The 16,085-nt window shown below is 45.8% G+C and overlaps 1 protein-coding gene across 1 annotated transcript in view; it reads left to right on the top strand.

Annotated features, from left to right (window-relative positions):
* Nucleotides 1-16,085, top strand: part of CAPN9 (calpain 9) — a 1,050,568-nt gene that overhangs the window by 1,012,782 nt on the left and 21,701 nt on the right. Inside the window, exon 19 of the mRNA XM_040350717.1 lies at nt 6,585-6,643. Coding sequence (XP_040206651.1) covers nt 6,585-6,643 — 59 coding nt within the window. The remainder of the gene's footprint in view (nt 1-6,584; nt 6,644-16,085) is intronic.

Below are 16,085 nucleotides of genomic sequence, written 5' to 3'. Positions count from 1 at the left end.
AAACCGACAGACAGGAACTCGTTCATTCCTGTGGACAGTTGCCACTACGGTCCATGGCTAAAGGCAGTTCCTCAGGGACAATACACCAGAATCAGACGCAACTGCACAGAAGTTGAAGTCTTCGATACCCAGGCAACTGTTCTATCAAACAAATTTCTTGAGAAGGGGTATGACCCGTTGATACTGGACCAGGCGGTATGCTCTGCCCGTAACATGGAGAGAGAATCCCTGTTAAAGGTGCAGACTAAACAGGAAAACAAAGTCTCCTCTTTGCCATTTATAACTACTTTCTCAGTACAACATCAAAATATTAAACGTTTAATCAGAAAACACTGGCATATACTGCAAAGTGATCTTGTACTGGCACCTGTGTTACCAGCAAGACCATCTGTGGTGTTTCGCGGTGCCTCCTCCTTGGGAGCCAGTGTGGCCCCAAGTGTCCAGGACCCCCCTAGCGAAACAAGAATTTTCTGGCAAACCCTTACGGGTTATCACAGATGCAAAAACTGTCAGGTGTGTTCTCTAAATAAATGTCGAGATCGGAAGATCACCCATTTCTCCTCCACTAGCACTGGTCGAACATATGAAGTGAAACCATTCATTACCTGTTCCAGTAAGGGGGTGGTTTACTTACTCCAATGCCCCTGCGGGCTTCAGTATGTAGGGAGGACCAAGAGGGAATTAAAAATCAGATTAAACGAACATATAGCTAAGATAAGAAATGGCTTTCCAAACCATTCGGTTTCGAGACACTATGATTTGGTTCATCATAGAAATCCAGAGGGGACTTTGTTTGTGGGTATCGATAAATACAAACCGAACTGGAGGGGGAGTTCCCTAATTAGAGAGATCTCGAAGACTGAAATGGCATGGATCCACAGATTGAGGACATATCTTCCTCATGGCCTCAACGTGGACACTGACATTAATGCATTTATAAATAATGCTTAGTCCATGGTGGTCAGTTTTGAGACTTCTCTGGCAGGGGATTGAATTTTTCTGTTCTGACGGAAAAAACTAATCATGGATACACTGTTTGGTGACAGCCTTCATTGATATTAGGGCAAGTCCCCTTTTTCCAAATTTTAGATTTATATATTTTTATGTTGATTTATGGATTGGGATTAATTGTTTTGAATCATGTACTAGTTTTTATTAATTGAATATTCCCCGTATAGGGGTTTATTGGGTATTCACTTAAGATCCATAGTGATCACATTTTGTAATATATGGGACTTTGATTATTGTGGTTGCCCATATAATAGAATCAATTTAATTATCACTAATTAATATATTTATATTTTCACATATGTACAAGATTTAACTTTTGATTAAGTTTAGATAATTTTACACATGTCCCTTATACTCTGAATTTAATTTTGGATATGGGCCATATAATAACATGTCGAGCTCACTGTGTGACACTGCCACGACTTTCTCACTCATCCCTTTATGATACGGGTGAATCTGTCCTGAGAATGGCTAGTACAAGGCCCTGTGGAGTGCAACCACTGGGTTTTGTTGGTCCGGCGCATGCGTGAGTGACCCACAGTGAGGCTTGGTTACGATTGAAGGTGGTTTGATTGAATTTTAATTCCTTTTTAAATTCTCTTTATTGAATGGTTAACTCGATGATGCTCCATGACACACGAGGTGTAGTCATGGGCACAAGTTGATATTTACTGCCACTAACTGTTTAATGTGAGCTTCAAGCACTCGAGCCGTGACACATACAGTCCCGCCCCTGTGAGGGTGGTCCCGTCATGCCTCGCCTTGGTGAGTGATGCGCGCGTCATAGGTGTCAGCCCCCTTTGGGCGGAGCTGTTATGCGTCCTATGGGCATTGAGTCCTGGACAACCCAATGACCCGGATGTTGATCTGCTACACTTCCGGCGTGCGCGGGGATCCCGGAGCGGGGCCTGGTAATTATGACTCGATTGTTTGATAGCCTAATGTGTTCCTATAAAGAGGGGTGGCGTCCCACGCCACTCGTACCCCGAGACGAAGTGATTTCTCACGAAACGCGTCGGGTGGAGTGAGTGACGTGTGGACGCCATCCCCTTCATTTCTCCAACGAGTGGCTTTTGTTCCTGATACGTCCGGCCGGCGTTACAGGCCAACTGCTTGGTTTATCAACCCAAATGTGAGTTGTATACCTGTTTTTACTTTATTTTAAATAAATTCACCCGGATTTATGCTATGTGGAGCCTGTTTTGTGTTTTTTCATCATTGAGCACGGCATGGTCCCAGCGCAAGTGGTGAACTTTTCTGCGGATTTGACATCTATGGTGGAAAGACATGTTGATAGTGGTCCGGCAGGACCTAGATTTCTGGTAAGCAGCTGTGTGATCGGTGGTGGATTCACGTTTAATGCTACAACCAGCGTCTTTAAAGCTCTCACGGGTGTCTTCATTTTCACTTGGATTTATCACATTCATCTCTAAATTGAAGTTTATGGACTTTATTCACTTATTTGTGGTTCTTTAATTCCAATTTATTTAATAATTTGTCACGCCTACGTGGCAATTCTCACTATATTGCATTGCTCAGTAGGGCCAGGTGGCTTTGGGCCCTCTGATCACATGGGATTACTTTAATGGTGTATAAATTCAGATTGTTAATCTAAGAATTTTTTAGCACATGCACCTCAGTACACGTTCAATATGTTTGATTAACATATGTTCATTTTTTGGTTTAGCGCAATTAATCTTCCTTTTTTATATATTTACTTTGTTTATACACAATTTAATTGCTGCTTATTAATCCTAAACTCTCTACCTTAGCGCAGTTGTTCCCAAAATAATATCGTACAGAAATCCCCGGGCAGACATGTACGGTGAAAACGGTCCGGCGGACCGGTTTCATCGTACATGTTTGCCGGTGTGTACGCGGCCTAACACTAACAGGTCTATAGTTACTTGGTAAAGACTTTGGGCCAGATTCACGTAGCCCGGGCGCAGCGTAACCTAACCAATTTAGGTTACACCGCCGCAAATTTTCTGTCTAAGTGCCCGATCCACAAAGCACTTACCTGGAAATTTGCGGCGGTGTATCCTAAATCCGTCTGGCGCAAGGCGGGCCAATTCAAATGGGGCGGGTACCATTTAAATTAGGCGCGCTCCCGCGCCAGACGTACTGCGCATGCTCCCGACGGAAATTTCCCGACATGCTTTGCGCGAAATTACGACGCACCGACGTTTTGTGAATCGCGACGTGAAAAAAAGACTTGCGCCGGGAAATTTTTTATAAAAAATTCAAAAGCGACGCGGGAAAGACGGGTATACTTTTACATGGTGTAGTAATTTTACACTTTGTAAAAGGTGCCCTATCTTTGCGACAGCAAACTAACACTTGCGGCGACGTAACGACGGGAAAAAGTTTTGTGGATCGCCGTAACTGCTAATTTGCATACCCGACGCTGGTTTACGACGCAAACTCCCCCTAGCGGCGGCCGCGGTACTGCATCCTAAGATCCGACAGTGTAAAACTATTACACCTGTCTGATCTTAGGGATATCTATGCGGAACTGATTCTATGAATCAGTCGCATAGATAGAAACAGGGATACGACGGCGTATCAGCAGATACGCCGTCGTATCCCTTTTGTGAATCTGGCCCTTTGTTCCTTTTTTAAATATGGGTACCACATTGGCTCTACGCCAATCCAGTGGTACTATTTCTGTCATTAATGAGTCCCTAAAAACTAGATTCAATGGCTTTGAAATTACAGAGCTCAATTCTTTTAGGATCAGTGGGTGGATGCCATCTGGTCCAGGTGCTTTATCCACCTTTATTCTGTCTAAATATTTCTGGACCATATGACTTTTGAGCCATTGTGGATTTGGGGCTGTGTCACTACAACCCCCATTATGGACATGAGCTCCCCCATGCTCCATTGTATACACAGAGCTGAAGAAAGCATTTAATAAATTAGCTTTCTCTTTGTCCCCAGTCACCCACTCTAGATTATTTTGTAAAGGGCCTACATGCTCAGACTTGACCTTTTTGCTATTAATATATTTGAAGAATGTTTTGGGGCTTGTCCTACTATCTTTTGCGATCTGTCGTTTGTTTTAAATTTTTGCATCCTTGATTTCCTCTTTACATATCCTGTTAGGCCTCGTACAGACGACCGGATCTATCCGCTGGGATTGATCCGCGGATCAGTTCCAGCAGATAGATCCGGTCGTGTGTACGTCCGAGCGGACATTTCCCGGCGGATAAAAATCCAGCCGACGGATTCCCAGCGGATAAAAATTTTGTAGCATGCTACAAAATCTATCTGCTGGAATCCAGTCCAGCGGACTGATCCGGTCGTCTGTACAGACTCACCGGATCAGTCCGTCCGCTCCCCTCCCTCGCATGCGTCGTAATGTTTCGACGCATGCGTGGAAGTATTTACCTTCCAGCGTCGCGCACGTCGCCGCGTCATCGTCGCGGCGACGGCGCGACACGTCACCGCGGATGTATTCCGCGCGGATTTCGATCTGATGGTGTGTACAGCCATCAGATCCAAATCCGCCAGAGGATTTATCCGCTGGAAACGGTCCGGCGGACCGTTTCCAGCGGATATCCTCTCGTGTGTACGGGGCCTAATATTCTTTGTAACATTTAAACGACACTAGTGTTCCTAGCTATTTTCTTATTGTTTATAGCTTTTTAAACTTTGACCGTGAGCCACATAGGTTTTATCTTTAGCCTTTTAAACTTATTGCCCATGGGAATATACTTTGCAGTGAGTTCATAAACGGTCTTTTTGAAGAATTCCCATTTCTGTTCTGTGTTCATCGATGCCAATATTCTCTCCAAGTCCTGGAGAGCAGCCCTCATCCTTGGAAAATTTGCTCTCTTGAAATTAAGTGTTTTTATCTTTCCTGTATGTATCTCTTGCTTACAGCTAACATCAAATGAAATCATGTTATGATCACTGCTACTCAGGTGTTCATTTATCTGAACATTAGTAATAAGCTCTGCATCAGTTTTCAATGAAGCTGTATTCAGACGCAATGGACAAATGATGGTGAGGTAAACCACAGCTGTTTCCTTTTCAGCAGCTGTCCATTCTGGTTGTGGTAGGGGGCGGTCTGGTGAGCAATTTAGCTCCCTTTTTATTTTTCACTGAACTTTATTTTAAGTATACAAAAGTACAGTTCATTCATGTCACTGTACAGTGCGTGCTTTTTGGATTCAAGGGATTGCAGAGGTGACATTGGGGGTATAATAATAACCCTAATGTCTCCTTGAAAAAAACCTGTAGCTTGCTGTATGCTCAGGGCCGTCTTTACCATAGGGCAAACAGGGGCAGCTGCCCAGGGCCCTGTCACTGTTGGGGGCCCAAAGCAGAGCCGCCTGTTAAGCCCCTGTGCTGCCCACAAATCAGGCTGAAAATCATCAGCGGCACGCAGCCAGTGCCAGTACTGCTTCCCTTCCCAGTGTTTTAAAATGTACAGCACCCCTGGCTTCCCTTTAGACGTGTACTTCTCCCTTCCTGCCACTGGGTGCTGCTTGTATATAAAAGTGAATTAGAATGTGATTTTATAACATCCCCAGTTTGCTCTTCCCGAGGCTGACTTCTTCATGTCCTGCTCCTCAAGGTATGTCACTGTTTGCTAATCTATATTGTAAGTAGAAGTTTTCTGTAGAGTGTGCCCAAAGTCTTCATAATATTTGATGATTCACTGCAGGTCTGGTCAGTGTTTTAAAAAGTTCCTCTATTTTACACATGGCATGGCCTGGGGTTCACAGCACCGTCTGTCCATTCTGCTTTAGCACCATGGGACCCCATGCCATGTGTAAAATAGAGGAACTCTTTAAATCACAGACCAGACCTGCAGTCCAGGCTGAGTAAGGCCTCAGAGCACATGGCATTACTGTCTGTATTTAACTGCTTGATGGGCTTATTTTGGGCCTGGCTGGTTCACATGTATGTTGTATGTGTTTTGGCGGCCCACATTTGCGCAGGCACAGCAGCCCATTCATTTGAATGGGCCACCATGCCTGCGTTTCCTGCAAAGAAAAGCGCATGCCTCATGTAATAGGCTGCGCACACGGCACACCTATGCCCATCAAGCACTGAAATACAGCACTGTCTGTCCATTCTGCTGTCTGCTGTGACTTATCTGCAGTTCCCGCACTGTCAAACTTGCTGCATTTTTAGACGTTTAGGTCACGATTTTAAAAACACAGTGCATTTGTGTGTGCAAGAACTGAGGGTAAGTAGCATGGTGCAAAAGCAGAATGGATTTCAAGGCAACTGTATTTTTAAAATGCTGAATGCACCTTTTTTCTGCAGGAAACAAAGGCATGGCAGCCCATTCAAATCAATGGGCTGCTGTGCCTGCACAAATGAGGGCCGCCAAAACACATACATGTGAACCAGCCAGGCCCAAAATAAGCTGGAGGGGGGCCCAAAAAAATGTTTGCCCAGGGCCCAAACCATATTAAAGACGGCCCTGTGTATGCTATCACATTTACTGTATTTTATTGGACATGACTTGTGAATTCCAGTGTTGTTTTTTACATACCCAGCTGTCCCCTGATTGTGTGTTCTATTTAACTTTTGCTCTCTTTTGCTTTTTTTTTCAGGCGTGTTTCATTCAATTAACAAAAGCAACACTGATACAATCAGTGTAAATCAAGCAGAGGTAATTAAACCAAATATAACGTTTGTGCAATTTCATTCCTCCTCAAAGTGTATATGAACCTTAACAATGATCCTTACTTTGTATCCTTTGAACCTGTTACCCTACAATGAAAGCATTTTGTTATATCTGTTCGATAAGTGCCTAAATATACCTTCTGATCTTGTCAGAAATTTAGAACTTAGAACTGGTATACTGTACATCCTTCCTTTGTTTTCAATGAGTCTGATTGGTCTTCCCAGGTCTTATTTTGGAACTACAGATTCATTAGCCTTTATGTTGTGCAGAGCAGTGATTCACAATCTTTTTTCAGTCACGTTGCCCTTTAAAAGCATTTTGCAGTCTTAAAGGTCACTAAAGGATTTTTTTTTTTTTTTTAGCTAAATAGCTTCCTTTACCTTACTGCAGTCCTGGTTTCATGTTGTCATTGTTCGTTTTTGCTTTGATGTTGCTGTAATTCCTCTCTGTTCTGGACACCTCCTGGTTGTCTGTTTCCCGATCACCACAGTACTGGGAGATTTCTAACTGTGGTAACTAAACAAAGAGGTGTAATTACTGTTTGTAAAACGAAACTGGATTGGTGCTGAGGGATTTTAGACAAAGCATCACTGCCCTCTATTGGCTCTCTGGCTCTGTACATCAGAGAACCAGGAAACAACAGCAAAAACTAAACTAAACTGTAGGTACATTATATGATTGGTTTTTATCTATTTTTAATCATTTTTAAAAGGAATCAGTTAACTATTATGTCTCTATACCCTGTAAACAGTCATTTCAGCAAAAACATTTTTTTCCTTTAGTGACCCTTTAAGGCAGCCAAGTCTAACGGCTCATTCACATGTGAGATTGGGGGGTAAAACCATGCAGTTGAGCCACGTTTTTACAACCCCAACTGCTCCTCATTTAGCTGCAGATCCAGTGGCCGGGGTTGTAGACATGCTGCTGCCTCGACTTCTTGCTTTGCGGCCATGGCAGGAATTATACCCCCTGTCTCGTTTGACAGGCACTACCGCAGTGCCGGGGGTCTTACTGCGCCACAACTGTATATATTGCATCTGGTTGCAACATGGAGGTGCTGCATTTAGAGAGTTAAAACAGGCGGTGTGGAGGTGATATAATACCACTTGTCAAATGCCTCTGAAAGTGATTCTTGCTTTTCAGAGGAGCAGCAGTCCTTGTGATATTGGGAATGAGCCCTAAAAAAAGCAGTCCCACTGGCTTAAAAAAAGCAGTTTGGATTCGTACAGTATTAGGGGTCAGGATTAAAAGTAACATACAGACAAACATACACACACTCATGTAAACATACACAAAAACACAGTCACTTCCAGTGCTAAGGGGCCCTCTGAAGTAGAAGGCAACAGGGAAAACGGTAAAATGGTATGCCAAGACTGGATGGATGTTAGATGCTGCCTTCCTCAGGTGGGGTAATCCGATTGAAACTACAAGAAAAACAAAATGAATAGCGCGCACACCCAGTGCATTACCAATGATAATTTATTGGTTAAGAAATTAATAAAAGTGGGAACTCACAAAGTGAAACTCTCAATAAGCCATAAAAACACAGGGCCTGATTCCCAAAAAAGCTGCCTAACTTAACTTTCAGCAGTTAAGTTACACTGACTTAAAATTTCTACCTAAGTGCCTGATCCACAAAGCACTTACCTAGAAATTTCAGGCCATGTAACTTAAGTGCCTCCGTCGCAAGGCGGTCCTCCTCTCCGGGGGGCGTTTGAAATTTAAATGAGGCGCGCTCCCGCGCCGGCCGTACTGCGCATGCGTGTGACGTAATTTTCCCGACGTGCAGCGCGCGAACGTAATTTACGGCGGGCTTTGTGGATTGCGACGGGACACTAAAGTTGCGACAGGTGAAAAAAAAAAAAAGCGCCGGGAAAACAAAAACAAAAAAGAAAAATTGACAGCGTCGCTCGGCATGCATTCCTGAGAGGGAGAACTCCATGCCAATTTTCAAAGAAAAAAACGGCATGGGTTCCCCCCCCCAGGAGCATACCAGGCCCTTAGGTCTGGTATGGGTTGTAAGGAGACCCCCCCTATGCCGAAAAATCGACGTAGGGGGTCCCCCTACAATCCATACCAGACCCGTATCCAAAGCACGCTACCCGGCCGGTCAGGAAAGGGAGTGGGGACGAGCGAGCGCCCCCCCCTCCTGAGCCGTGCCAGGCCGCATGCCCTCAACATGGGGGGGTTGGGTGCCATGTTGATGAGGACAGGACCTCTTCCCGACAACCCTTGCCGTTGGTTGTCGGGGAACGTGGTGGGTGCCTACCCACGTGCACCCACCACGTGGGTACCTACCGGAGCATGATGGGACGGTGATGCCTATATAAATGGGATGCAAGGCGCGCTTCCATCATTGCAGTGAGAAGAGGCGACGTGTCAACATCGGAAGAAGGGAAGAGAAGAACCTGACGTCACAGAAGACCGCGCTGGCTGCCTGCTAGTAATTGAGCTAACACACGAAGATAGCAGGCAGCCAGCGCTGAAGAAGAAGGCACCGGACAGCTGCAGAAGAACCGGGGTTCGCCGAGTCAACAGCGGAGAGCGGCGAAGAGAGAAGAAGACCCCCGGAGAGCGGAGAAGACCCCCCCCGGAGAGCAGAAGAAGAAACCCCCCCAGAGAGCAGAGAAGACCCCCCCCCGGAGAGCGGAAGAAGAAACCCCCCCCCCGGAGAGCGGAGAAGACCCCCGGAGAGTGGAAGAAGAAGCCCCCCCTGGTATTAGAGCTAATAAAGAAGACAGGGGGGCCTCCGGAGCAGACTAATAAATTATTTTAAAAACCCTTGTGTTGTGTGTTTAATAACTTTTACTTTTTGCCTCTAGGTGAATGGGTAGGGGTACGATGTACCCCATATCCATTCACTTAGGGTGGGGGGCCGGTATCTGGGGGCCCCCTTATTTGAGGGGACTCCCAGATTCCGATAAGCCCCCGCCCGCAGACCCCGACAACCAACGGCAAGGGTTGTCGGGAAGAGGTCCTGTCCTCATCAACATGGGGACAGGGTGCTCTGGGGTGGGGGGGCCCGCAGTGCGCCCCCCTGCCCCAGAGCACCCAACCCCCCCATGTTGAGGGCATGCGGCCTGGCACGGCTCAGGAGGGGGGGGGCGCTCGCTCGTCCCCACTCCCTTTCCTGACCGGCCGGGTAGTGTGCTTTGGATACGGGTCTGGTATGGATTGTAGGGGGACCCCCTACGTCGAATTTTCGGCATAGGGGGGTCTCCTTACAACCCATACCAGACCTAAGGGCCTGGTATGATCCTGGGGGGGGAACCCATGCCGGTTTTGAATTTACAAATTGCCGTGGAGTTCTCCCTCAGGAATGCATACCAAATGCCGTCGCTTGAATGGGCCTTTACAAGGTGTGACTAATTTTCCACATTGTAAAACCAGCCCTAGTTTTGCGCAAGCAAATCGGAACTTACGCAGTAATCACAATGATGAAAAGCGTTGTGGATCTGCTTAAGTCCTCATTTGCATACTCAAAGCTGCATTTCAATGAGAAATGCCCCCAGCGGCGGATGCGGTACTGCATCCTAAGATCTGACCGTGTAAGTGTCTTACACATGTCAGATTTTCTGCCTAACTTTGGAAAAAGCCTTTTGAGGATCGTATCCAAAGTTAGGCACAGACTGAACAGCAGTTCCGCCTGCGTATCTCTTTTGGGAATCAGGCCCACAGTGCATGGACATGTGGAGGACCATAACACGGTAGCGCTGACCGCCCTTCCTCAGAGCTAGGCCATTAGAGAGTTAAAACAGGCGGTGTGGGTGTGAAACGTGCCTTTGAAAAGTGATCCTAGCTTTTCAGAGGAGCAGTAGTCCTTGTAATATTAAAGGGGTTGTAAAGGTAAAAAAAAATTCCCTAAATAGCTTCCTTTACCTTAGTGCAGTCCTCCTTCACTTACCTCATCCTTTGATTTTGCTTTTAAATGTCCTTATTTCTTCTAAGAAATACTCACTTCCTGTTCTTCTGTCTGTAAATCCACACAGTAATACGAGGCTTTCTCCCTGATGTGGAGTGTCGTGCTCGCCCCCTCCCTTGGAATACAGGAGAGTAATGCCGCGTACAGACGGTCGTTTTATGCGATGTAAAAAAACAACGTTTTCTGTGAAGTAAAAAACAACGTTTTTGAAACTTCAATTTTCAAAGACGAAGTTGCCTACACACCATCGTTTTTTTCACAATGCTCTAGCAAAGCGAGGTTACGTTCACCACGTTTTTCCATTGAAGCTCGCTTCATAACTAGCTTCTGGGCATGCGCGGGTGTAAAAACGTAGTTTTAAACGTCGTTTTTTGCTACACACGGTCAATTTCTGTGATGTAAAAAACGACGTTTTGAAAAACGACACACAAAATTGAAGCATGCTTCAATTTTTTTTTGTCGTTTTTCACAAGACATAAAACAACGTTTCCCCCCACACACGGTCATTTAAAGTGACGTTTTTAAAAACGTCGTTTTTTTTCATCGCATAAAACGACCGTCTGTACGCGGCATTAGGATGCCCACTAACACACAGCTCCTTTCTCTATCTGCAACGTAGAGAGCGTCCTGACTGTCCTGCTCGCCCCCTCCCCCCTCAAGGAAGCCTTGCATTACTGCGTGGAGTTACAGGCAGAAGAACAGGAAGTGAGGATTTCTCAGAAGAAATAAGGACATTTAAAAGCAAAATCGAAGGATGAGGTAAGTGAAGTAGGACTGCACTAAGGTAAAGGAAGCTATTTAGGATTTATTTTTTTACCTTTACAACCCCTTTAAATATTAAGTCATATACACACATACATACATAAACTTGTGTGTGTGTGTGTGTATATACCGTATTTATCGGCGTATACCGCACATTTTTTTGCCCTTAAAATCAGGGCAAAATCGTGGGTGCACGATATACACCGATACCCGCTTCCCGCGCTGTGTTTGAACCACTGCGCCGACATATACCGAGCGCAGTACACTCGGGTATAGTCGGGTAGGCTCGGCTCGCGGTCGTGTCCTGTGCGTCCTGTACGTCCTTTACGCGAGAGGAGCCGAGCCTGCCCGACTATACCCGAGTGTTCTGCGCTCGGTATATGTCGGCGGAGTGGTTCAAGCACAGTGCGGGAAGCAGGGATCGGCTGAAAAACACAGTGGGGAGGACACCACGATGGCCGCAGAAGGACGCCAGACCGGACAAGGCCGCCGATGGACGCGTTGGACGAGGGGCAAGATACCGACGAGGGGCATCCAAACTGTAAGTATTTTTTTTTTCAGGTTTTTTCCTTCTAGGTTGGGGGTGCGCGCTATACGCCGGGGCGCGTTATAGGAAGATAAATACGATATATATATATATATATATATATATATATATATATATATATATAAAAAATATCAGAATTTATCCGAAGATAGTACTGATCCAAGCGCTCTATGGATATAGTGTGATATCTGCTGAGATATGTGAAGTGGTAGTTTTTGGCAGAATAGCAGCTATTATAAAAGAAATGCTAGAAATGAGGAAAGATGTCTCTATATGGAAACACTAACAGCGCTCAGGTAAAAGAAAAAAATCTAAAATCTAAAATTACCCCTCTGCTTATGGTGATAGATATTCACCCTTGGTGAGAGCAATTGTCACTCCAAATCAATCATATACCATGAGTGAAAAAGAAGAGCACAAAACCTCACTGAAATGATAATACAAAGTCCATTTACCAAAAAAACGCATTAGCATAAAAAAGTCTCTAAAATCATTGTAATTCCTGTGCGTTGTTATACTCCTGAAGTGTCCACACAAAGATCTTCACATACAGGTTTCCCTTAGGAGTTCTACTCACCAGATGCCTATGGTGTAATCAGCCTTGAGAACTCCTGTGATCCTGCTGGGCTCCTTTAAATGGTATGCCTAGGATGTATCCTGGAAGACTCTAAATATCTTTCCTCCTATTACCAGCGTCTCTCGGTGGAGTGGATGGGTAATCAAGGGCAGAGTATGATCATGGAAAATAAGCATAGGAAAGGAACATAGTGTGATATTGTTTTTTATTCAAACCAAGCCCCTCACAAAATGTTATGCTTACAATGTAATAGAAAAATACAGGCACATCAGATGTTAGGACTATTAGCTCACGTAGCTATGTTGCTTGTCAGCTCAGCTCCAGCTGACAAGTTGCTCGTTCTATACAACTGCTGTCTGTATGGGTGTAGACTCGTCGTGTAGCCATGCCCTGACGCGTTGCGGGATTGGTCACGCCCTCTGAAGACGGGAACCAATCCCGAAACGCGTCAGGGCGTGGCTACACGACGAGTCTACACCCATACAGACAGCAGTTGTATAGAACGAGCAACTTGTCAGCTGGAGCTGAGCTGACAAGCAACATATCTACGTGAGCTAATAGTCCTAACATCTGATGTGCCTGTATTTTTCTATTACATTGTAAGCATAACATTTTGTGAGGGGCTTGGTTTGAATAAAAAGCAATATCACACTATGTTCCTTTCCTATGCTTATTTTCCATGATCATACTCTGCCCTTGATTACCCTTCGACTCCACCGAGAGACACTGGTAATAGGAGGAAAGATATTTAGAGTCTTCCAGGATACATCCTAGGCATACCATTTGAAGGAGCCCAGCAGGATCACAGGAGTTCTCAAGGCTGATTACACCATAGGCATCTGGTGAGTAGAACTCCTAAGGGAGACCTGTATGTGAAGATCTTTGTGTGGACACTTGTTACGGAACCATGAACCAGACGTACAACAAGAGATAAGTGAAAATAAGAAGGCTTTATTGAAAATCAAGCTGTAAAGCAAAAGTCCAAACGGATGGTGAAACCGAAGCAGAGTCTTGCGAAGCCAGAGGTCAGGAACCAGAAGGGTAGTCAGACGAAGCCAGGATCAGGAACCAGAAGGGAAGTCAGACGAAGCCAGGATCAGGAACCAGCAGGGAAGTCAGACGAAGCCAGGATCGGAACCAGAAGCAGCAGCAGTCTTAGAAGCATGTGAACACAGGAGGACCAAGCAAGGAACTGAAGCCACAGACCTCCTATATATATATGAGCCAGGCATCCAGCTCCTCCCAGTGGGAAGGAGGAGCCGCAGGGTGGGAGGCTACAAGAGACCCAGAAACCAAGATGGCCGCCAGCACATGTCAAACGAAGGAGACAGGAGAGAGGTAAGACCATGACAACACTTCAGGAGTATAACAACGCAATGTGTGTGTGTGTGTATATATATTATATTATATTATATATATATATATATATATATATATATATATATATATATATATATATATAAACTCACACACACACATGTATATTGTACATACATTGAGCCTTTTTAATAAATCCAGATTTACTCTACCCACACCTGTTCTGCTGGGTGAACTGTTTGTTTAGTCCCGAAATGTAGGGGGAGGCAGGGTAGGTCAGGACTCAGGAAGAAGCTTTCCCCATCCAGGGCTCTGGACTTTACTGTCAGTTCCTACTCTGCCAACATACAGTTCAGATCTCCACCAGTCTCAGCCCTATATACTATACAGGGCTGAGACCGGCAGAACTCCATACTGTATGTCGGCAGAGTAGGATAAGGTGACCAGATTTTCTAAATGAAACCCGGGGACATATATTTTTTTTTACTAGTAATGGCAGCAATCAGCGACTTTGTGCCCGTCACCACCACCATCCGCCTCACAGCCTGTCAAGTCTTACTCGGGCCCTGGCTACTACTGGGCGGGGAGCAGAGGAAGATCATTCCGTCAAAGAAGGCAAGGAGATAAGAAGGCAGGCAACTGGCCGGTACTTGGGCAAAGGCAGAAGAACATGCAAATAGGGCTGAATGTGCATGCACCCGAAACTGAAGAAATATTCCATCTTCTCCGACCAGCACATGATCATCAGATAGGGGCAAAGATAATGGAAAAAATACACCACCCTAAGCTAGACTGAGCGGCGGAGCGTGGGTGTGCAATTCATGTATGTAGCGCTCACCCCCCAAGGAACCGCTGATTAGTTTGGGATCGGCATATTGAATTACCTTCTTGGCTTGGTCTAAGGGTGACATCCGTGAGTGCAGATGAAGAGCAAGTGTCCAGACACAAAATGAGTTTTCAATGCTTTATTCCAAGGCCCAACATGGCCAACATCAACATGGCACACAATAAAGAAAGGTTGATGAGCGTAGAGAAAACTTTGGTATCAGGCCTTGGATGTGAAAAAGAGCAAGCCTGCTCTTAGCAATAATGTAACTCAATTCTTTGCCACCCCGATCAGGGTGGGTAAAGTGCCCCCGGACAGGCGACTATCACAGGCCTAGCAGCCGGAGTGCCACTTAAAGATCACTGGGAGGAACAGACCTCTACCACCGGCCTGACTCAGAGCCTCTGATACAGGCTTTGTCAATTTTAGATATGTGAGATCAGGATGAGTGAATCCTCCCAGTCAATTCAGATTTTGTGTCACCAACTGACAGCTTAAGCATACCTGTCATGCAGCATGGCGACCGGATCCCCAATGGTTTGTCCATGCCTCCTGGGCAACCTCTAGTTCTAGGTTCCCACCGAGCCGATCCCCAATTGCACAGCTCCCAGCTTAGGATTCTTTCAGCAGAAGGTTAGGACCCAGCAAGTTGCTGGGGCCCCTCTCAGTGTTAGGGTGTGGCTCCGCATGGTGCATAACCTCAGTGAAGCAGGCTACGGTGGCGGGGCCCATAGATGCGCGTACCCTGAAGGTGGATACCGCACCTGGAACTGGGGCCCTGCACAGCACAGAGAACAATGGCCCTTGCCACAGATATATCCTCCCCCAGCATGCCCAACGAGTGCAGAACTCTTCTGATTGGCTGCTGGGGAAGGTGGGTCTGTCAGAACCCCTCTAGCGCCAACTGCTGCCCAGGGGTGATAACGCACCCCTGGAGCGCAGACCGACCTACAGGAAAATTTCTGAAATTGGTAACAACCCAAATTTCCACAGATTGTGAATGGGAGTAAACTAACCCTCCCATTCCCCATTAACTTTAGCGTAGCGCCCATAATGAAAGTAAGGGTGCGCTACATATATTTTTTTTTATTCTACACTGACTGTCTTTGAAATTGCCCGAGCCCCTGTTTAAATCCAATCCGGGGACAGACTTGGTCCGGGGACAGTGGTCACCCTAGAGTAGGAGCCAACAGAAACATGTAGAGCCTTAACTAGGATACCATTGCGCCTCTAACTAACTCAGACAGCACTCAAGTTGAGAAAGAATGGTGTAGAATTAGGGTTGCCACTTTTTCTTTAAAGTGACACTAAAGGTTCACTTTTTTTTCTAAATAACAAACATGTCATACTTACCTCTATTGTGCAGTTCGTTTTGCACAGAGTGGCCCCGATCCTCCTGTTCTAGGGTCCCATGGCAACTCTCACGGCTCCTTCCCGCAATAGATAACCCCCTCTGAAAAGCTCTCTCCCAAGGGG

Source organism: Rana temporaria, chromosome 4, assembly GCF_905171775.1.
Source record: "Rana temporaria chromosome 4, aRanTem1.1, whole genome shotgun sequence".
Lineage (NCBI taxonomy): Eukaryota > Metazoa > Chordata > Amphibia > Anura > Ranidae > Rana > Rana temporaria.
The sequence above is the reverse complement of the archived record's forward strand: the minus strand, read 5'-3'. Positions and strand labels throughout refer to the sequence as shown.